The sequence below is a fragment of the Mustelus asterias genome, chromosome 1 (genome assembly GCF_964213995.1).
Source record: "Mustelus asterias chromosome 1, sMusAst1.hap1.1, whole genome shotgun sequence".
Classification (NCBI taxonomy): Eukaryota; Metazoa; Chordata; class Chondrichthyes; order Carcharhiniformes; family Triakidae; genus Mustelus; species Mustelus asterias.
In genome coordinates this window covers 2,760,428-2,783,052 of record NC_135801.1, presented here as the reverse complement: position 1 = coordinate 2,783,052, position 22,625 = coordinate 2,760,428, and the positions used below count along the sequence as shown (strand labels likewise).

At 45.8% G+C, this 22,625-nt stretch overlaps 1 protein-coding gene across 2 annotated transcripts in view; it reads right to left on the bottom strand.

The window, feature by feature from the left end:
- The window catches only part of pkd2 (polycystic kidney disease 2), a 37,663-nt gene extending 15,676 nt beyond the window's left edge, over window positions 1-21,987 (bottom strand). For both annotated transcript variants that reach the window (XR_013496178.1, XM_078203681.1), the window contains exons 1-6: window positions 21,400-21,987; window positions 10,399-10,512; window positions 6,705-6,838; window positions 5,514-5,764; window positions 2,952-3,176; window positions 207-435 (exon numbers count right to left, since the gene is read on the bottom strand). Coding sequence is in view for 1 of the 2 variants with exons in the window: in XM_078203681.1 (XP_078059807.1) it covers window positions 207-435; window positions 2,952-3,176; window positions 5,514-5,764; window positions 6,705-6,838; window positions 10,399-10,512; window positions 21,400-21,751 (1,305 nt within the window). In the remaining variant the exon portion in view is untranslated. The remainder of the gene's footprint in view (window positions 1-206; window positions 436-2,951; window positions 3,177-5,513; window positions 5,765-6,704; window positions 6,839-10,398; window positions 10,513-21,399) is intronic.
- Between the last annotated feature and the right edge of the window lie 638 nt (window positions 21,988-22,625).

Below are 22,625 nucleotides of genomic sequence, written 5' to 3'. Positions count from 1 at the left end.
CAAGAGAATACAAGGAATTAATTATCTGAACTGTTGGAGGCCACTATTGACCTGTAGGGATTTGCAATCTCTCACCTGTTTTTTTTGTATATAAAAGATGCGGCACCACAGAATTCTTGCTTTGAATGCTAAAGTTAGTGTTTTTAGGGGATTTCTGCAGATAATGTAACAAAATCATTGCATTCATTTCACTGTTAGATACTTACCGCAATGATCACAACATCCAAACAGTTCCACATACTCCTGAAGTAATACAATTTGTGAATTTGGATTTCCAGAATCTCCTCAATGATGTAGTAAAATATGAAAATACAGAAGGCAATTTCACAGGCTGCCACAAAATAGTCAAATGAGGATACGTAGCGAATAAGTTTCACTGTCTGAAATTGCCAAGATGAAAGAGCACCTCCTGTTGCTGGGAACTCAACGACCAACCTGTCCGATTGGGACAAAAATAAACTGTTAACGATCAAAAGGCAGGACTAACATGAGCCAATTCCTGATTTAACAGAGAATACATTTCAAAATACCTCTTCCTACCCATGTAGCTTGCATGATGAGGGATGAACAATTATATTTGCTAAACTGAGGGAATACATTATATCCAACTTCAATGTGGCCATTTATGATTAGGCTAATCTTTTTTCTCTCTTTTGCCATTCGGTTCATTGTGCAGACAAATCCAAAGAATTTCCTGTGAACATTGCTCACTGGCTTCAGTTTCCTAGACACATGCCTGAAGGACTGCTTTTTGGGGGTTCGGGGGGGGAAGGGGATTGTCACAATCGGCACTATGCTTTCAGTGAGAGATTGCAGCAACCCCATTGGCACCAGCCATTTCCTGTCACTTCTCGGAGGTTGTTCTGAAGCTGTAGAAAATCAAAAGAACTCCTGCAGAAATCAGAGGTCATATTGCTTTACCCTCATCCATCCATCCTCAATATCTGAAGGAAGCAGAAACATGCACCACAGCTGCATTGACATTCTCAGTATCTTAGCGATTCTAGCCTGGATCCCAGCTCCGAGTGCTTCACACACTTCACTCCTTTATGGATGCTCCAGCTTCCTTAGATCTGGATTCATTTAGAATCACTGTTCACAAAGGCATCTTTACACCTGCTCCTTTCTGATTATTCATACTTGCAAATATTAAACGACTGACATTGTCTTTTGTACTGACAATAGATCCCATAATTATTCTATGCTTAAGACTAATTTAAGCCCTTTTAAACAGATGGCAAATTTCACATTTGTGAACTGTTGTTTTTCTTAAAAAATCCAACTTCTGATTTACCTTCTCCCCTACATCGGAAAGTTAGCAGCAAAAAATATTCCCCTTCAATCAAAGTTGTTAATTACATAGAAACATAAAAGATAGGAGGAGGAGGAGGCCGTTCAGCCCTTCGAGCCTGCTCCACCATTCATCACCATCATGGCTGATCATCCAACTCACCAGCCTAATCCTGCTTTTCCCCCATAACCTTTGATCCCATTCGCCCCAAGTGCTATATCCAGCCACCTCTTGAATACATTCAATGTTTTGGCATCAACTACTTCCTGTGGTAATGAATTCCACAGGCTCACCACTCTTTGGGTGAAGAAATGTCTCCTCATCTCCGTCCTAAATGGTCTATCCCGAATCCTCAGACTGTGACCCCTGGTTCTGGACTCCCCCACCATCGGGAACATCCTCCCTGCATCTACCCTGTCTAGTCCTGTTAGAATTTTATAAGTCTCTGTGAGATCCCCCCTCATTCATCTGAACTCCAGCGAAAACAATCCTAACCTAGTCAATCTCTCCTCATACATCAGTCCCTCCATCCCCCGGAATCAGCCTGGTAAACCTTCGCTGCACTCTCCCGAGAGCAAGAACATCCTTCCTCAGAAAAGGAGACCAAAACTGCACACAATATTCTAGGTGTGGCCTCACCAAGGCCCTGTATAATTGCAACAACACATCCCTGCTCCTGTACCCGAAACCTCTCGCAATGAAGGCCAACATACCATTTGCCTTCTTTACCGCCTGCTGCACCTGCATGCTTACCTTCAGTGACTGGTGCACAAGGACACCCAGATCCCACTGCACACTCCCCTTTCCCAATTTACAGCCATTCAGGTAGTAATCTGCCTTCTTGTTTTTGCTTCCAAAGTGAATAACCTCACATTGATCCAAATTATACTGCATCTGCCATTGATTTGCCCACTCACCCAACCTGTCCAGATCATTCTGAAGGATCTCTGCATCCTCGTCACAGTTCACCCTCCCACACAACTTGGTATCATCTACAAACTTTGAGTTGTTACATTTTGTTCCCTCAACCAAATCATTAATATATATTGTGAATAGCTGGGGTCCCAGCACCGATCCTCGTGGCACCCCACTAGTTACTGCCTGCCAATTTGAAAAGCATCCATTAATTCCTACTCTTTGTTTCCTCTCTGCCAACCAGTTTTCTATCCATCTCAATACACTTCCCCCAATCCCATGCATTTTAATCTTGCACAATAATCTCCTGTGTGGGACTTTGTCAAGCGCTTTCTGAATGTCCAAATATACCACATCGACTGGCTCCCCCTTGTCATCTCTACTAGTTACATCTTCAAAGAATTCCAACAGATTTGTCAAGCATGATTTCCCATTCAAATTGTACAAAACTGATCTCCAGTGTTGGGTTAAAATTCCTAACAGTGAATAATTCCATTGTTTACCAAGCAATGTCTAAAAACAAGACTATAGGTGACATCATGAGAGGCAACTTGCGCTCTGCAGTTCTCTGGTTTACGCCAGTAACTTACGTACAGAACATTATACAGGTACAATCGCATCTTCCTATCCCTAAGCCACTGCAGGCTCTGTCACTTACAGGGAAAGCCCGTGTTTGATTAAAAAAAGCTAGAGAGTTTGAGGTTTCTAACACAGCCACAAACAAAACATTTAAAACGGGTCGTACCTGATCACGCAAAACAAGTTAATGTTAGCATTGTAGACAGAGAAATCAATAAACACAACCCTGGTGCCTCGGTCAAGCCAGAGGTTCTCCTTCAGCACTTTTAGCTTTGTTGCTGTCTCGTCTCTATTGCCTGCCAGGTCCAGGTAATATCCAGCTCCACTGTACGTAGCCACTAATCCCCAGTAGCTGGTCTCTTGCAGTTCTTTCTCACTTGTATAAATCCAGCTGGTTTAATTTGAAAAGAGAAGCAAAGTAACCAACACAGAAATATTTCTACTCAGAGTTAAAAATAAAAGCTCTCGATCATGCTTCAGTTACTGCAAGCAGCCTAAGTGACAGACAGAGGAGAATGATTGTTCCAGGCTATTTGACTATAGAAGACATCACAATCAAGCCTGATGCAGCCTTCAATTAAATGTCACATATACACTCTTTCCTCGTGTCACCAAATCCCAGTCAAGGCCCAATGCTGTCACTTTCGGTTCTGAAATGTGCCCAGGATTCCTCTGGAAGGGCAAGTATGTAAATATCTGAGCAACAGGTCATAGAGTCATGGAGGTTTACAGCATGGAAACAGGCCCTTTGGCCCAACAGGTCCATGCCGCCCTTTTTTTCTTTTAACCACTAAGCTAGTCCCAATTGCCCACATTTGGCCCCTATCCCTCTATACCCATCTTACCCATGTAACTGTCTAAATGCTTTTTAAAAGACAAAATTGTACCCGCCTCTACTACTACCTCTGGCAGCTTGTTCCAGACACTCACCACCTTCTGTGTGAAAAAATTTCCCCTCTGCACCTTTTTGTATCTCTCCCCTTAAACCGTGCTAGCCATTTTACGCTGTTACCCTGCAGTTGCAACACAAGTGCTATTTGCCACTAACGCAATGCTACCATCAAGCCAAAAGACATCCAGCCTATCGCACAACTGAATAATGTGGTATATAGATTTCAGTGCCAGTGTGATGCCAGGTATGTAGGCTGTACTTCCCAAAGACTGGCGAATCATATCAAACAGCGTGTCCCACAACAGACACGATAGAGACTGAACCAAATCAGCCTGTGATTGCAGAATTCAAAACACAGTATCCAACATTAGATGTGATTCTGCGACTGAACATCATTTAGTAATGAGTCCTCCATGTGCTAAGAATTAACCTAATAACCAATTTAAGATTGTCAGTCAGGTTCATAGAGTGGTATATTTACACATCCTAGAAGCTACATATATTAATACACTGGGCCCTGTCCATTGTGGACAGAAAGAACAGGTACACACATTGTGCCTGTTTCAGCTGGCAGCCGGACAAGTGAAAAGCATTCACTGGTTCATTCCTCAGGGCAGTACTGTGACCGGAATCAAGCTGTCTGGTTTAAATTTCCAGCAATGCTTGGCAATTCACTGTCAGTCACCATCAACAGGTGCATTCTCCATGGCAACATTGCTATCAATACCTCTACACTCTTTTCTTATACTGTATAAAGCCGTTTTAAAAAGCTTTGACAAAATGTAATTTTTCAGCAATATTGAAGTTTTGGAATCAAATATGGAAGTCTGAGTCTATTTGGCTTTGAAACAAACTCCACAGTGTGGCAACCAACCACGATTATCAAAGGAGTTGTGAATCATTTGATAATGATGCATTGAATTATCTTAAAAGATCAACTGAAATTGAGCAATAAATGGTACCAGTTGACAGGCAGCACTGGAATGGAACTGAATTTCCAGTGGAGCCCAGGTTTATACCCATTCAGGGGAAGTTGAAACTGCCACCAGAAGCTGCAATAATGTCATAGAATCATAGAAACCCTACAGTGCAGAAGGAGGCCATTCGGCCCATCGAGTCTGCACCGACCACAATCCCACCCAGGCCCTACCCCCACATATTTTACCCGCTAATCCCTCTAACCTACACATCCCAGGACTCTAAGGGGCAATTTTTTAACCTGGCCAATCAACCTAACCCGCACATCTTTGGACTGTGGGAGGAAACCGGAGCACCCGGAGGAAACCCACGCAGACACGAGGAGAATGTGCAAACTCCACACAGACAGTGACCCGAGCCAGGAATCGAACCCGGGACCCTGGAGCTGTGAAGCAGCAGTGCTAACCACTGTGATACCGTGCCGCCCTCCAGGGCGAGGAACTCCCAATTATTGAATGTGAGTCAATAATCGGACTACAACACACTAAACCCAATTCTCGATTACAAGATTATCCTGTATTTCCTTCTCTTAAGCCATTCAGGGTGAGAAGCAAGGTCCCACTGGACAATATCAGCATATTTTGTTATGAATGCAGTTAAAGCATAAAGCTATATTCATATCCCTTTGCTCAAAACTTCACATGCAGGAAAATGGAGAAAACAATCAGAATGGTACCATCGTGCGATGGACAAGTGCTCCATTAAGGGGGGAAAAAACTGGATTCAAATAATTTAATGTCTGCTCGTAACACAGAGCACCATTTTAAGAATTTATTTTCCATTGTGCAGTTCAGTGATCACTCTTATAAATAATTTTCATAGAAATATAGTAGGAATTAAAAGTTAAATGACACCCACGCTGTTTTATCCAAAAGGCCAAATGGTGCCTTATCTTCATTTGCAACTGAATAGACATCATAGCATTCCTTGATTTCATCTTTTAGATCTTCATGTATTTTACAAGATTCATTCTTCACTTTTAACTGCCTGATGCGAGGAACTCCCAAAAGCAGATTTTCATAATAAATGAAACTTTTGTTCTCAGCTAGTGTTTCGTTGTTGTACCACAGGTCCCAATAAAGCCCATTTAATAAGGGGCCTTCTGTGAACTAGAAGGGAAGACATTTAATGAACAAATGCACAATATTCCCAATTGTCCATAAAATCTATCAACATCTAAACAACCAGAAGTGCGTACAAGTGTTTTTTTTAAACGAACCATTCTGTAATTTTGACTCAAGATCTTCCTCCCCCTCTCCCCCTCCTCCTCCCCCCCCTCCTCCTCCTCCCCCACCCCGCAACAAATTTATCAAGAGGGTTATTTTATTCATTCTCTCCAATTAGGTTGGACAAATAGGGGTTCATTGGGGTGTTCTTCTTCGAGAGCTGTTTCATCAGCCCTAGACTGGAGACAAGGCGCATTTTGGTTAGAGACATCTCCTTCCACAGACCATGTACAATCTGATCTACCATGGACTCGATTTAAGCCATCAATTTATGGTGCAGACCTTACATTCTTTTACATCCTCTCTCAAGCCTGATGCCTTCCTAATATCAGATTTGTCATGCACTTGTGTCAACGTTTTCCATTTTAAATTCCCATGTTGCCCACATTTGTAACAGACATTTGCCACAAGGCCATGTCCTCCCAGCAAGTGATGGTGTAGTGCCTCAGTTTCGCCTGTCATTGCTCCTTACTTAGCCTGTACCACAGAGAAACTATTTTCCAAATAGCTATGGATCTTGCTATTTAAATACTTTAACTCTGCTCTATACGTCTCCTCATACATTCCCCAACCTGGTCCAAACCCACTTCCTTTTAAGAAAAGCTCTCCCGGTTATTTACGATTGCACTTTCAAAGGTGTCTTTTCTTTAACCATCTTGCAATAAATGAAAATTTTGATGCATGCAGCTTGTGGCCACAAGATAAATGAGAAAATAAGTACATGCATGAACAACGACAGCGATAGCTAATTCATATAGCCAAATGCTCTTTTGTGGTTGCATTTCTACTCATTAATTTAAAAGTATTTAATTTGCAACTGTACCTTCCAGAAATCATCCATGTTGGACACACTTCTGAAACTGGTTCTCTCATTTTCAGAGAAGGAAGTGTCCAGGAAAAGACTGGCCATGACTTTGGTGTAGTAATACATATTGGAGCTAACCATCCCACATGTCACTGCAACAGAAATCAAAACATGTGAATGGAAACTTTCCTTTAACTCTCATTCTGGAACCTTTAATCTAGATAGACATTTACAACAAGCTTGTGGGGACCTCATGAAACTGCAGCCGAAAGCAAGCTTAAGTGACTGGGTCTGTTGAATTGCAGTATTTTAGAGGTTCCACATCAGAGCATAAACAAGTGCAGGTGTAGGCCATGTGCCCCCCTCAAGCCAGCTCCGCCATTCAAGATTACGGCTGACCTTACTGATTTGACTCCAGACTGGGGTTTTATGGAGGATCTGGCCTTATTTATACATAGTGAAGGCACAAGACCCAGCAAGAACAAAGGCAACTCTTTAATCCCGTGAAGGAAATGGGATCACCGCATAACTTAAAGGCATTCAAAACTTATTTGCTGCCGAGTATAAATACAAACATCTGATCAAAAGCCAGAGTGCAGGTTTTATTTTCCTCAAGACAGAGTTTGTCACTTCCATAGTGTCTTTTTTGTCCCATTCTCAACAAAACCAGACTACAGCTTTGTGTCTGAATGATGTAGTACTGCAATATTGTACAGCTGCCACCACTAAACCTGCAGCGGCCAACTCCAGTGTCACTTCAACCAACTATATCAAGCCAGATCCAGCATCTCAAATTGTTTACAAAGACAGGGGGCCATTTGGCCTGTGTCTGGCTAACTCTGAAAGAACAATTCACAGTGCCATCCCCCCATCTTTGCCCCACAACCCTACACAATCTTCAATTCCAGATAATGCAATTCTTTCCTGAATGCCTCGATTGAATCTGCCTCCACCACAATCAGACAGTGCATTCCACTCACCTTGTGGAAACGTTTTTCCTCATACCACCATTGCTACTTTTGTTAATTACCTTAAATCTGTGTTCTCTAGTTTTCGATCCTTCCACCAATGGGAACATCTACTCTGTCCAGACCCCCCATGATTTTGAACACCTCGATTAAATCTCCTCTCAATCTTCTCTTCTCAAGGAAAACAATCCCAACTTCACCAATCTATGCAAGTTCCTTATCCCTGGAAGTATTCTTGTGAATCTTTTCTGCACCCTCTCTAATGCAGATTCTGCCAGCGTGCTTGTATGACTTTGGCTGCTGGGTTTTGCAGCTTGTTTCTACTTTGTACACCTCTATTTCTACCACAATGTTGGTTATCATTGAGCATGAGCCCAAAGCGTGTAGGATGAGGAAAAAGATACAAAATATGTTAATTATTCATCCTTTGAGGATGGCTGAAGCCCTGACCATGACTTGAATGCAAGTTTCAAAAATAAATTGCTTCACTTTGTATCTAGAATATCCACAGGAGTGAGTCACAAGTAGAGAGCTCTGTAAAAATGCTCCTTCTCTCTGTCTCTTGCCACCAATTTGCTCCTCCTACTCGCTGGAAACACAAGTCCCTTCTGGAACGGTTCAACTGCCCACGATATTTTTCATCATACAGAGGGGGGAGTCACGGGGAGAGAGACAGTAATTCCCAGCTTTGTTCTCCATGGTAATGCCGCGACCATCCACTTGCCAACCAATCAGCACCCTTTTCTCATGTCATATCAATCGTTGCTCCCTTTGAAATTTGGTATTCTTGCGTCTGCCCTGATGAGTGCAAGATGAAAAGCTTCGACATCATGTTTTTTTCAGCACTACTCAAGTTCCATACTACCAACTGACTATTGTTTCTGGTTTGTGGATAATCCAATCGAATCGCTCAATGCTTTTTAAGAGATTTCACCTGGCATTTATTCCCTCAACAACTGAAATGTACATTCTAAAAAAATATATAAAATAAAATTTAAAATGCAACAAGTTAGATAAACTTTAAAAATGGAATTCAATTTATCCACTCAATTGTCTTTAATCATATTTCTTTTTTAACTCCAAGGCTAGATGACAAATGTTTTTTTTTCCATTACAGTTAAGAGTTTTTCAGTTATATTGGGTCATTCCAGCAGCATGTGCAGTTTGCAATCTGTGAATCAACAGGAATTACAAACATCCTGCGAGAATTCAAGAATTTAACTCTTTCCGAAATAAGCAAATTTGGGATTAAATTCCAAGCAGTTATTTCAAGCAAGGAATGAATTAGTGCTAAATTATTTGATATTATAAACTGTTGAGACAGGCAGCAATCACCTCGGCTCCTTTGTTGATAGAAAGGAAAATGGATCTTTCGTTTGGATCATTTGCCTCTATATTGATTTTTTGTCAAGTTAAAAATCTCCCCAAACTCTTGCAGTCTTGGGGAAGTTTCATACATAAATTTAGTGAACTGCACATACAATGACCTTGTGTGTTTCACCATGTAATTTATGGAAATTTATGTTTACTAAAGTTTGGATAAACCAGCAAATTCAGTAATAGAGCACAAAGATACATTTACCATTTCTGTGCTCCTGATCCCAAGATCCTGAGACTCAAGCCCAGTATTGGTCGACCCCAGGTCTCTTTCATGTGCTCACAGTCCACAGTGTCCATGCTCATGTTAACCTCTATTTCTTACAGAAACCTCATAGTCAATGTGAGTAATGCCACAGGAAATGCATCCAAATTTACAGCCAGACACCAGTTTTGTCCTCAGTAAAAGATTTTGACAATCCAAAAGCAATTTTTTAAAAATTTAAAAACATAGCCAGTTGCTTCAGTTTGGGATGTGCTGCATTAAAGGGTGGTGGAAGCAGATCAGATAGTAACTTGCAAAAGGATTTGTATGCCTGTGTTGAAATAAAAGAAAAATACAGGAATATGAGGAAGTAGGGCAGTGGGACTGAATGGATAGCTCGTTTGAGAGCTAGCAACAGCATGATGGGCTGAATGGCCCCTACATACTGTACAATTCAAAATGTCATATTTTGTCCCAATTTCACATAGTATCAGATCATCCCATTGATGCCAACCTTGTCAGCTGGTTACATAACCGGAGATGAATGATCAGCTCATGAGAACTCTATTGGACTCGCCACTGCGAATACACTAGTCTTTTTATAAGCACACCAATTACTATCGGTCTTCAACAGCTCAAATGCATTTTCTAAAGGGAGGAAGATGCTCAAATATCACAATTACTCTTGAATAGTGAAAGATTTAAAATGGCTGCTTGATATTGCTGCTACTTCATTTACAAATTTACTAATAGTAGCAATCCACGCCAAACTTGGCCAAATAACTTGGAAGTGACAATGATTGAGCCGAGTTTGATACCAGATAGGATCAATTACATGGTTATTAAAGTGAAGAATGAATTCTCCAGTTAATGGATCTGACTCTTGAAGCGATGCCATTGCACACACACTGGTTTGGTCACTTGTCGGAGGACCCTCCGATCGGTCTTTTATCTAATTGTGATAAGACTAGATGGTATCATCCCATCTATCACACATTAAATCAGCACACTGGCCATTCTTCTCTTCAAAGCAGGTCCAACTAATATGGGTTATTGATTATACTTGTGTTTTGATAACACAGAACAGCTCCCATTCCAAATTTTATTTAATGCTATAAAATTCTATTCCTTTTGACCCAGTTAAGAAAGAGATTGCACTTACAGATACAGAGAATCACCATGAAAACAATATATGTCACCAGCTCTCGCAGCATGTTCTTCAGGTATCTTTCTCTGCTAACAGCTTGATCCACAGTCAGTCGTGTCCCCCATAAAGCTGAAGAAAACAGGACAATGATACAGACTTTCAAAACGAGGCTAAAAAATATCCAGCACTATCCAGAATTTAAAACAGTAAAAATTATAAAAGTTAGTACAGCTTTTTAAAAAGAATCATTAAAAAGAAAATATTTATTGAATACACAGACCTTTAAAAGTAGAAATATATTTAAACAGACCAAATTTCATGATATTTAAAATAGGGCAAGTCTATAACTATTGCCACTGATTGGCTTACATCACTACAGAATCAATTCTTTTACCAAATCAATCAATGTATGATGCATTGATCCTTTTAAACTGTTTCCGGACTGGCCAAGGTCTCTGCGCAGCCACTCAACATCAGTGGGTCACCAAGACCATCCAGGCTGCTTCCAAACAATGACACATATTGTCGAGGAGTGTCTGCTGACTAAATGTGAAGGTGAGCTAAATAACTCCATCTAACCACTGGCAAGGCTATCAATGGGCTGTGACTCTGCACACACTGAATAAGTAACGCACAATGCATGGCGTAACACTGTCAAACTCACTCTTGCTTTGGTTTTTGCATAAACTGCAAAGGTCTCACATAGCTATCGATGTTCCATCAGCTGCGGCTTATATGGTACAAACAGCCTACATTCGTATGAAGGACACATCTACCAGCCTGCCCCTACAGTCAGATTGGCAGAGAAACAACCCCAGAATGAAACCTCACCATTTCTGCATTAACACAGCAGCAATGCTTAGCCAAAGTAATCCAAATATATATTTATATAAACACAATGTGTGTGCCGACAGGATGTCCATAAGATATTCCAAAAAATGAGTTGCAACTTTTTTTTTTCCAAGCGTGACTTGAGATGGGCTACAATTTCAGACAGCAGCAACTTGGTTGGTATCTCAGTCAAATTGCCATGTTTCACAATGCAGGCTAGATGGTATTGGCACACTTCAAATCACTTGCCTGATCATAAACAAGAGCCTATCCGAACATCCACGCTGCTCACTGCTCAGAATTAAAGGAGAAGGTAGGAGTGCAGGCTAGTGATGAGGCAAATTGTTACCAGAAAATAAAATGGACAGAATGTGTGAATGTCATTTTTGCAACAAGGAATTATACAAGAGTAGGGAAATTTGATAATGGAACCAACTTAAAGACTTTGAGTCTCATTTTCGTGTTTCGCCCAGTTTTTATTCCACAGCGAAAAACCGCACCGACCTCTTCAGAAGACAAACACAGAACCCGGCGGACAGAGTACCCCTCATCGTCCAGTACATCCCCGGAGCAGAGAAGCTACAACATCTTCTCCGGAGCCTTCAACATGTCATTGATGAAGACAAACATCTCGCCAAGGCCATCCCCACACCTCCACTTCTTGTCTTCAAACAACCGCACAACCTCAAACAGACCATTGTCCGCAGCAAGCTACCCAGCCTTCAGGAGAACAGTGACCACAACACCACACAACCCTGCCACAGCAACCTCTGCAAAATGTGCTGGATCATCAACACGGATACCATCATCTCACGTGAGAACATCATCCACCAGGTACACGGTACATACTCTTGCAACTCGGCCAACGTTGTCCACCTGATACGCTGCAGGAAAGGATGTCCCGAGGCATGGTACATTGGGGAGACCATGCAGACGCTACGACAACGGATGAATGAACACTGCTCGACAATCACCAGGCAAGACTGTTCTCTTCCTGTTGGGGGACACTTCAGCAGTCACGGGCATTCAGCCTCTGATCTTCGGGTAAGCGTTCTCCAAGGCGGCCTTCACAACACACAACGCAGAATCGCTGAGCAGAAACTGATAGCCAAGTTCCGCACACATGGACGGCCTCAACCAGGATCTTGGGTTCATGTCACACTATCTGTAACCCCCACAACTTGCCTGGGCTTGCAAAATCTCACCAACTGTCCTGTCTGGAGACAATACACATCTCTTTAAACCTGTGCTTAACCCTCTCTCCACTCACATTGTCTGTACCTTTAAGACTTGATTACCTGTAAAGACTCGCATTCTAACCATTATTTCATGAATTGAGTTTGTGTCTTTATATGCCCTGTTTGTGAACAGAACTCCCACTCACCTGATGAAGGAGCAGTGCTCCGAAAGCTTGTGTGGCTTGTGCTACCAAATAAACCTGTTGGACTTTAACCTAGTGTTGTGAGACTTCTTACTGTGCTTACCCCAGTCCAATGCCGGCATCTCCACATCATGATTAGGAAGAACAAGGAAGGAATCCTGAAGGGGAAATTGTGTTTAACTGAGTGAGCTTTTTGAGGTGATAACAGCAAGGGTCAATGAGTTAAGGTGTTGATGGGGCGCACATGGACTTTCAAAAGGCATTCGATAGTGTTCATGGAATAAAAGCAACAGTAATGACCTGATACGCTGCACATCACCAACAACCTGTCCTGGTCCCCCCATGCCGACATTGTAATTAAGAAAGCTCACCAACGCCTCTACTTTCTCAGAAGACGAAGGAAATTTGGCATGTCAGCTACGACTCTCACCAACTTTTACAGATGCAACATAGAAAGCATTCTTTCTGGTTGTATTACAGCTTGGTACGGCTCCTGTTCTGCCCAAGACTGCAAGGAACTACAAAAGGTCGTGAACGTAGCCTAATCCATCATGCAAACCAGCCTCCCATCCATTGACTCTGTCTACACTTCCCGCAGTCTCAGCAAAGCAGCCAGCATAATTAAGGACCCCACGCTCCCCTCCTTCCTCCGTCAGGAAAAAGATACAAAAGTTGGAGATCACGTACCAACCGACTCAAGAACAGCTTCTTTCCTGCTGCTGTCAGACTTTTGAATGGACTTACCTTGCATTAAGTTGATTTTTCTCTACACCCTAGCTATGACTGTAACATTACATTCTGCACTCTCTCGTTTCCTTCTCTATGAACGGTATGCTTTGTCTGTATAGCGCGCAAGAAACAATACTTTTCACTGTATGTTAATACATGTGACAATAATAAATCAAATCAAATGGATACAAAATTGGCTGAATAATAGGAAGCACAGAGTATGTTTTCAGGTGGAGGAAGGTTTGTAGTGATTGATGTTCCTCAGGAATCTCGATCTTGGAGTGCAGGAGACAATTTCAAAGTTTGCAGATGACACAAAACTTGGAATCAGTTGGTGGAGTAGGCTGACAGGTGGCAGATGAGGTTCAATGCGGAGAAGTGCAAGGTGATGCATTTTTGTAGGAAAAACAAAGAACAAAGAAAATTACAGCACAGGAACAGGCCCTTCAGCCCTCCAAGCCTGCACCGACCATGTTGCCCGACTGAACTAAAACCCCCTCCCCTTCCAGGGATCATATCCCTTCATTCCCATATGGAGAAACAATATAAATAAGGGGTGCAGGAGCAGAGGGTCCTGGGTTTATCTGTACAAAAATCATTGAAGGTGGCAGGACAGGAGGAGAGAGCAGTTAATAAAGCAGATAGTATTCTGGGCTTTATTAATAGGGGCATAAAGTACAAAAGCACAGTCCGAAAGACGTGCTGGTTAGGTGGATTGCCGTGCTAAATTCTTCCTCAATGTACCCGAACAGGCGCCGGAGTGACTAGGGGATTTTCACTGCAGTGTTAATGTAAGCCTTACTTGTGACACTAATAAACTTTTTAAAAATTTGAATTGTTCAGCTGTAAAGATAATTTATTGGGTGGGAATTTGAAAGCCTAATGCAAGATCTTTTGGCACAAAAATTAACGTAACAAATGTGTTTTTCCCACGTTTCTGCAGAAGAGATGATTACAATTAGTGCTGAATCAGAATGTCATCTTACATTATGATTTATTCTATGGATAACTGATGTCAGATCATGGCTAGTACATCTATTACAAAAGTACAACCTACACAAACATTACAACAGTGCACCTTGGATTCATAGAGCTGCGTGGGATTACAGCTAGTAGAAGAATGTAGATGGTTTCGGAATGAAATCATCCCATCAACACATTCAAACACAATGCTGGAATCAACTAGCAAAGCAGCTTTCAAAAACACCATCTGCTGTCCTATGTCAAGAAACATTAGAGGCTGGAGTGGGAAGAACAGATCGTGAACAACAGAACACTTTCCAAGTCTTCTCAGAGCCAGTTTGGATAATCATTTATATGTCTCTTTGATAGTTAGATTAATCAGAACTTGATTAGATTAATCAGATTCTTATGTGCATGAATCTTTGAAACAAATGGCAGCTAGAATTCTGGAAGCCTCCCAAACACAGATGGCACTATTGTACACGAACAACCCGAGTATACATGAGGTACGAGTGATTAATGGGGTTTCTCATATTCACCTATACTTGGCACATTGAATCATGCTTTAAGGTTTGGACTTCACTTCTGCCACACATGATAGTAAAACACACCATTGCTCCAAGGAGATTCTCCGACCTCTCCTTTCCCTCCAAGGAGATTCTCCGACCTCTCCTTTCCGCTCCAGTATGCTGCGTTTAGACTATGCTCCTGGTCAGTTTTAATCATCTACAATTCTCCGCTCTATCAGCTGAGCTATCAAACGGGATCACAATACCCATAATCCTAGACATCCCAATAGCAGTAACAGTTTCTCTCTTTATCCCATCCATTCCCTTTAATATCTTGTTAACTTTGATCAAATGACCCAAAACCATCTAAATTCGAAAAATAGCCAGGTGGCCACCTAGATAAAGTCTAGCTCATCAACAGGGCAATCTTTCGTCTCCATGTTGAAGCAGCCTACATTATCCAATCAGATCAGGGGGATTAAAAGTTATAGCTTTGATCTAAGGATCTCTAATTCAGTGTCCAGGTTTGTACAGAAACCCATTGCTGAGCAGAAGAGTCCCTAAACCAAGCTAACAAATCCACACATGGGCATTCTGTTTGACCACTTAGAACACATTATCTTCTCGAACTGGGGTCCAGTCTGCTGATTCAGACTTTCCCAGTGCGCTGCCAACATTCTTTCCTCAATAGTCACCATATAAAAGATTAACTGGCCATTAATCTTGCTTCTGTTTATGGGACTGTTTTTTGTGCAGAATGGTTGTCGTTTGCAGCTACAAAACAAAGAGTGATTGGAGTTTTACTAACTTATTGTATTATACAAAGTGCCTTGGGATATTAAGACATGATAAGGCAATACAGCCATGAAAGCTCTTCCTTCAATAAGAGACCAGGCATCACATTGCCAGATTCAGCGCATGGAACGTTTAACATACTGAAGAATGTTACCCCACAAACCTGCAGCTCAGCTTCTATTAACCAATTCACAATAAGAGTTTCCACTACTTCTTGATTTCTTAACTTTAACAAATGCTGTCATGCATGTTTGTGGCAATCTTCGTAGTTAACACAGCAAACGGTGAATTTTGATTCCAGATTAAAAATCAATGTAGCACAGTATCAAATTTAATTTTTTGAAATCATAGAATCCCTACAGTACAGGTGGCCATTCGGCCCATCGAGCCTGCACCAACAACAATCCCACCCAGGCTCTATCCCTGTATTTACCCTGCTAATCTCCCTGACACTAAGGGGCAATTTAACATGGCCAATCCATCTAACCTGCACATCTTTGTATTGTGGGAGCAAACCGGAGCACCCGGAGGAAACCCACGCAGACACGGGGAGAATGTGCAGATTCCGCACAGATAGTGACCCGAGGCCGGAATTGAACCCGGGTCCCTGGCGCTGAGAGGCAGCAGTGCTAACCACTGTGCCACCGTGTCGCCCCAATGTGTACACTTATACACGGTATAACACGGCACGGTAGCACAGTGGTTAGCACTGCTGCTTCACAGCTCCAGGGTCCCGGGTTCGATTCCCGGCTCGGGTCACTGTCTGTGTGGAGTTTGCACATTCTCCTCGTGTCTGCGTGGGTTTCCTCCGGGTGCTCCGGTTTCCTCCCACAGTCCAAAGATGTGCGGGTTAGGTTGATTGGCCAGGTTAAAAAATTGCCCCTTAGAGTCCTGGGATGTGTAGGTTAGAGGGATTAGCGGGTAAAATATGTGGGGGTAGGGCCTGGGTGGGATTGTGGTCGGTGCAGACTCGATGGGCCGAATGGCCTCCTTCTGCACTGTAGGGTTTCTATGATTTCTATGAAGATCACATTTATGTACTGCGTTAACAGACCTGAGCAACTATATAAAAATCAGATCCAAACGGGGAAATTACACCTTCATCCATGTTTTTTGGGTCTTTGTTCAAAGATGTGGAAGAGTGGGGAAGCAGCTGGTGCATATGCTAAGGTGCAGAGTGAGGAATTTTAATGTTCTACTTTTGAAACCAGCTACTTTTGAATACTGTTTGGTTTAAAAGTCAACATTTTGCTGAACTATTTTAGTATTAACTAGTTCTAATTCCAATCAAATATTTCAACAAAATGATCCTTTAGAGAGCAGACCAATGACTCAATGGGGGGTTGCAGTGCCTAATGTGGAACTGAGTGACAGAAAACAGGAAAATTCCCAGTTCAATTGCTAATGAGGCTAGGATGGTGAAAGAGGTGAACTTAATAGCAAAAGGGTGGTAAGCAGGGTGCAATTAGAACCAAAAAATGGCTGAGGTTATTAAATGAATAATTTGCACCTGTCTTTACCAGGGAAGAAGTTGCTGCCTGGGTCATGGTGAAAGAGGAAGTAGTTTAGACACTTGAAGAGTTTAAAATTGACAAGTATTAGTTAGGCTGACTGTACGTAAAGTTGATAAGGCACCAGGACCAGATGACATCCATTCAGGGATACCGAGGGAGGCGAATGGAGGCACGGGCCATAATTCTCCAAGCTTTCTAGGACTCAGGGGTGATGCCAGGGAACTAGAGAATTGTAAATGTTACACCCTCATTTAAAAGGGTATAAAGATAAGCCTGGCAGTTACAGGCCACTGGGTTTAACCTTGGTGGTTGGGAAGCGTGTCTATAATTCAGGACAAAATCCATAGTCACTTAGGCAAATGCAAATTAAATAAACAAAGCCAGCACGGATTTAAGGGAAAATTATTATTACCTCATCAAAAGTGAGGTAAATGAGAGCTGATGAGGATAATGCGACTGATCTGGTGCATATGGACCTCCTGAAAAAGGTGCCTGGTACAATGCCACAAAGTTAGAGCTCATAGAATGAAAGGGCATGGCGAGTGATTAGGATCTCGAATGCACGGCCTGACAATAAACCAAGGCCCCAAAGCACCTTTAAACGTCCAGTGGTCAGGAAAGGCACTCTGCAAACAGAAATATTCCTATGCTTCATTAATATAGGGGTTACAGCTGAAAACACTAACAGTTTTTGTTACAGATGCTGATGGATTTTATGGACTTCAATAACTTGCATTTATATAACACTGGCAACATTTCTCAAGGTGCTTCATAGAATCATTATCAGAAGTGGATATCTCCTTATTGAGTTATGGTGATATTAGGACAGGTGACCAAAAGATTCACCAAAGCTGCAGATGTCACGGGGCACCTCCGAGGACGTGAGAGAGGTGGAGAGGGTTAGGGAGCCAAGAAGGTTTTGAGCAGCTGAAGGAAACCAATGAAGGTGGATCAAAGAAATTCAGAGATGCACAAGCGTCAGAATTGGGGGACAGGAGAGACAGTGGAGGGCTGGCACAGGTAAACTTGAACGCAAAGATGAGAAGATTAAAAGCTGAGGGGTGTCAGTTCAGGAACTAATGTGGGTCAGCCAGCACAGTGGGTGATTGGGACTTGGTCTGAGTTAGAACTTGGGCAGCAGAATTTTGAATGAGCTGAAGTTTATGGAGGTTGGCGGGGCTGGAGAATATCACAATAATGCCAGTGCCAAACTAACAAAAGCATGGATGAAAGCTTTAGCCGATAGGCCGAGGCAGGAATGGGCAGCAAAGATTAGGATGAGCTGAAATTTTACAGAGGGTAGGACACCAGAAATATCTCAATCACAGTATCATGCAGCACAGGAGGCCATTCAGTCCATCAAGCCTGTTTAAGCTCTTTGAAAGGGCTATCAAATTAATGTATCAGTCATGGCTCAGTTGGTAGAACTCTCACTCGAGTCAGATGGTCGTGTGCCGTTTCAGTACCTCGAGTGCACAATGCAGGTGTGGTACTGAGGGAGTGCTGCTCTGCCAAAGATGCAGTCTTTCAAATGAGGCACTAAACCGAGGCGCTGTGCACTCTCTCTTGCACAAGTAGATGCAAAACATCCGGGGCATTATTTTGAAGAATGGCAGGGTGGTCCTCCCTGGTTCTCCTGACCAATATTTATGCGGAGGCACAGCTGATTAGCAGTGCTGCCTCACAGCGCCAGGGACCGGGGCAGCACAGTGGTAGCACTGCTGCCTCACAGCACCAGGGACCTGGGTTCAATTCCCGGCTCGGGTCACTGTGTGTGTGGAGTTTGCACATTCTCCCCGTGTCTGCGTGGGTTTCCTCTGGGTGCTCCGGTTTCCTCCCACAGTCTGAAAGATGAGCTGGTTAGGGTGCATTGACCCGAACAGGTGCCGGAGTGTGGCGACTAGAGGAATTTTCACAGTAACCTCATTGATGATGTAAGCCTTACTTGTGACTAATAAATAAACTTTACTTTATCCATCATTTATGTTGCACAGAAAACAGGGCAAGATTATCTGGGTCATCATCATATGGCAGTTGCAGGATCTTGCTGTCCACAAATTGGCTGTCCCCTCTCCTACCTTGCAACAGGAGCTACACTTCATTTCATTGGCTGGAAAGCAATTTGGGGCTTCCTATTCGGAGGCTGTGAAAGGCGCTATATGAATGCAAGTCTGTCTTTCCACTCTCAGTCCATCTGACGGTCTGGAATGCGCTGCCTGGGAGGGTAATAGAGGTGGGTTGTCTCACAACCTTTAAAAAGTAAATGAGCACTTATCATGTCATAACCTTCAAGACTATGGGTGGCACGGTAGCACAGTGGTTAGCACTGCTGCTTCACAGCTCCAGGGTCCCGGGTTCGATTCCCGGCTCGGGTCACTGTCTGTGTGGAGTTTGCACATTCTCCTCGTGTCTGCGTGGGTTTCCTCCGGGTGCTCCGGTTTCCTCCCACAGTCCAAAGATGTGCGGGTTAGGTTGATTGGCCAGGTTAAAAAAAAATGCCCCTTAGAGTCCTGGGATGCGTAGGTTAGAGGGATTAGCGGGTAAAATATGTGGGGGTAGGGCCTGGGTGGGATTGTGGTCGGTGCAGACTCGATGGGCCGAATGGCCTCCTTCTGCACTGTAGGGTTTCTATGATTCTAAGTGCTGGTGGATGAGATTAGGTGGGAGTTCAGGCGTTTTTCACACGTCGGGCTGAATGGCCTCCTTCTGTCCTGTATGGACAGGACGGGCTGAGTGGCCTGCTGGCCGTGGAGGGGCTGAATGGCCCTGCTGGCTGTGAGGGGCTGAATGGCCCTGCTGGCTGTGAGGGGCTGAATGGCCCTGCTGGCTGTGAGGGGCTGAATGGCCCCGCTGGCCGTGAGGGGCTGAATGGCCCCGCTGGGCTGAATAGCCCTGCTGGCCGTGGAGGGGCTGAATGGCCCCGCTGGGCTGAATGGCCCCGCTGGCCATGGAGGGGCTGAATGGCCCCGCTGGCTGTGAGGGGCTGAATGGCCCCGCTGGCTGTGAGGGGCTGAATGGCCCCGCTGGCTGTGATGGGCTGAATGGCCCTGCTGGCCGTGGACGGGCTGAATGGCCCTGCTGGCCATGGAGGGGCTGAATGGCCCCGCTGGCTGTGATGGGCTGAATGGCCCCGCTGGCTGTGGAGGGGCTGAATGGCCCCGCTGGCTGTGAGGGGCTGAATGGCCCTGCTGGCCATGGAGGGGCTGAATGGCCCCGCTGGCTGTGATGGGCTGAATGGCCCTGCTGGCTGTGGAGGGGCTGAATGGCCCCGCTGGCTGTGAGGGGCTGAATGGCCCTGCTGGCCGTGGAGGGGCTGAATGGCCCCGCTGGCTGTGAGGGGCTGAATAGCCCTGCTGGCTGTGAGGGGCTGAATGGCCCTGCTGGCCGTGGACGGGCTGAATGGCCCTGCTGGCCGTGGAGGGGCTGAATGGCCCTGCTGGCTGTGGAGGGGCTGAATGGCCCTGCTGGCCGTGGACGGGCTGAATGGCCCAGCTGGCCGTGGACGGGCTGAATGACCCTGCTGGCCGTGGAGGGGCTGAATGGCCCCGCTGGCCATGGAGGGGCTGAATGGCCCCGCTGGCTGTGGAGGGGCTGAATGGCCCTGCTGGCTGTGAGGGGCTGAATGGCCCCGCTGGCCATGGAGGGGCTGAATGGCCCTGCTGGCTGTGAGGGGCTGAATGGCCCCGCTGGCCATGGAGGGGCTGAATGGCCCTGCTGGCTGTGAGGGGCTGAATGGCCCCGCTGGCTGTGAGGGGCTGAATGGCCCCGCTGGCTGTGAGGGGCTGAATGGCCCCGCTGGCCATGGAGGGGCTGAATGGCCCTGCTGGCTGTGAGGGGCTGAATGGCCCCGCTGGCTGTGAGGGGCTGAATGGCCCCGCTGGCTGTGGAGGGGCTGAATGGCCCCGCTGGCCGTGAGGGGCTGAATGGCCCTGCTGGCTGTGGAGGGGCTGAATGGCCCCGCTGGCTGTGAGGGGCTGAATGGCCCCGCTGGCTGTGGAGGGGCTGAATGGCCCCGCTGGCCGTGAGGGGCTGAATGGCCCTGCTGGCTGTGAGGGGCTGAATGGCCCCGCTGGCCGTGAGGGGCTGAATGGCCCCGCTGGCTGTGGAGGGGCTGAATGGCCCCGCTGGCCGTGAGGGGCTGAATGGCCCCGCTGGCTGTGAGGGGCTGAATGGCCCCGCTGGCTGTGAGGGGCTGAATGGCCCCGCTGGCTGTGAGGGGCTGAATGGCCCCGCTGGCCGTGAGGGGCTGAATGGCCCCGCTGGGCTGAATGGCCCCGCTGGCTGTGACACTCACCTCGGATTCTGTGCAGGAGGCAGTGCGGGAGGGCGGCTCTCAGCTGCGGGCTGTCCGGGTTGGGAGTGGGGCTCAGGCCGGGGTTCTCCTCGCTGCTGCCGCTGCTGGAGACGGAGCGGCGGCCCGGGCTGCCCCCGGCCCAGTCCAGCTCCATGTCCAGCTCCTCCTCCCCGGCCTCGTAGCCCGGGTTCTCCCGGCTCCAGGCCTGGCGGGAGGCCGAGGCCGCGCTGCCGGCCCCCGGGGCCCGGATCCGCCGCATCTCCAGCTGCTCGGCTCCCTGGGCGCGGGGCCCGGAGGCCGGGGTGAAGCGGCCGGCTGACGGCGGCTGCTGAGGCCGCACCCGGGAACTCATCGTCCAGCCCGGTCCCGCCCGAGTCCCAGGCTACGCGTCGCCCTGGCAACCGAGCAGGCCGCAGGCTCCAGTTACTCCCACTGTCCGCTCGGAGCGAGCCCGCACTCCCCGTCGGCCCCACACGGACAGAGCGCGGGGCCCGGGACCGCACTCACATCCCCCGAGCACAGAATCAACCCGCACAGAGCGGCCAGCTCGCGAAATCCAGCCCGCGGCTGCAGGCCCAGTCCCTGACTGACAGCCACCCGAGCCAATCAGAGTCCGGGACCTGGGGAGTGGGCGGGGCCACAAGGGAACCCACCCAATCAGCGTGCGCGCCACAGCCACCTGAACCAATCACAGCCCGGGTCTTATCAGGTAGGCGGGACAAGCCCAAATCCCACCCACTCAGGGGTGACTGGCAGCCAGCTGGACCAATCAGAGTCTGACTATGGATGGTGGGCGGGATTACAGCCAGATTCAGCCGATCAGAGCACGGATTGAGACCATTCAGCCCACCATTGCTGTGCTAGCCCCCCTGTTCTATCCCCTGAGCTCTGCCAATGTTGCCTCCACAGGTATTTATCCAATTCCCTTTTGAAAGTTAATATTAAATCTGCCCCCGCCACACTGCAGACAATTCACTCAGTGAATACAATCTCCTCAGCTGTTTGCCCGCTGACCCTCAGTCCCTGGTTACTGCGGCTGCCGGTGAGAATGTTCCTCACCGTCCACTCGATTAAACCCTCGGAATCTCGAATACCGTTCCAAAGGGAATTGGACAGTTACACACAAAGGGGGACATTTTGCTAATCTCTGTATCAGGACAATGGGACTAATTGGATCATTCTTTAAAATATTATTTGATTATTCTATAACAGAAGTGTCGCCATAG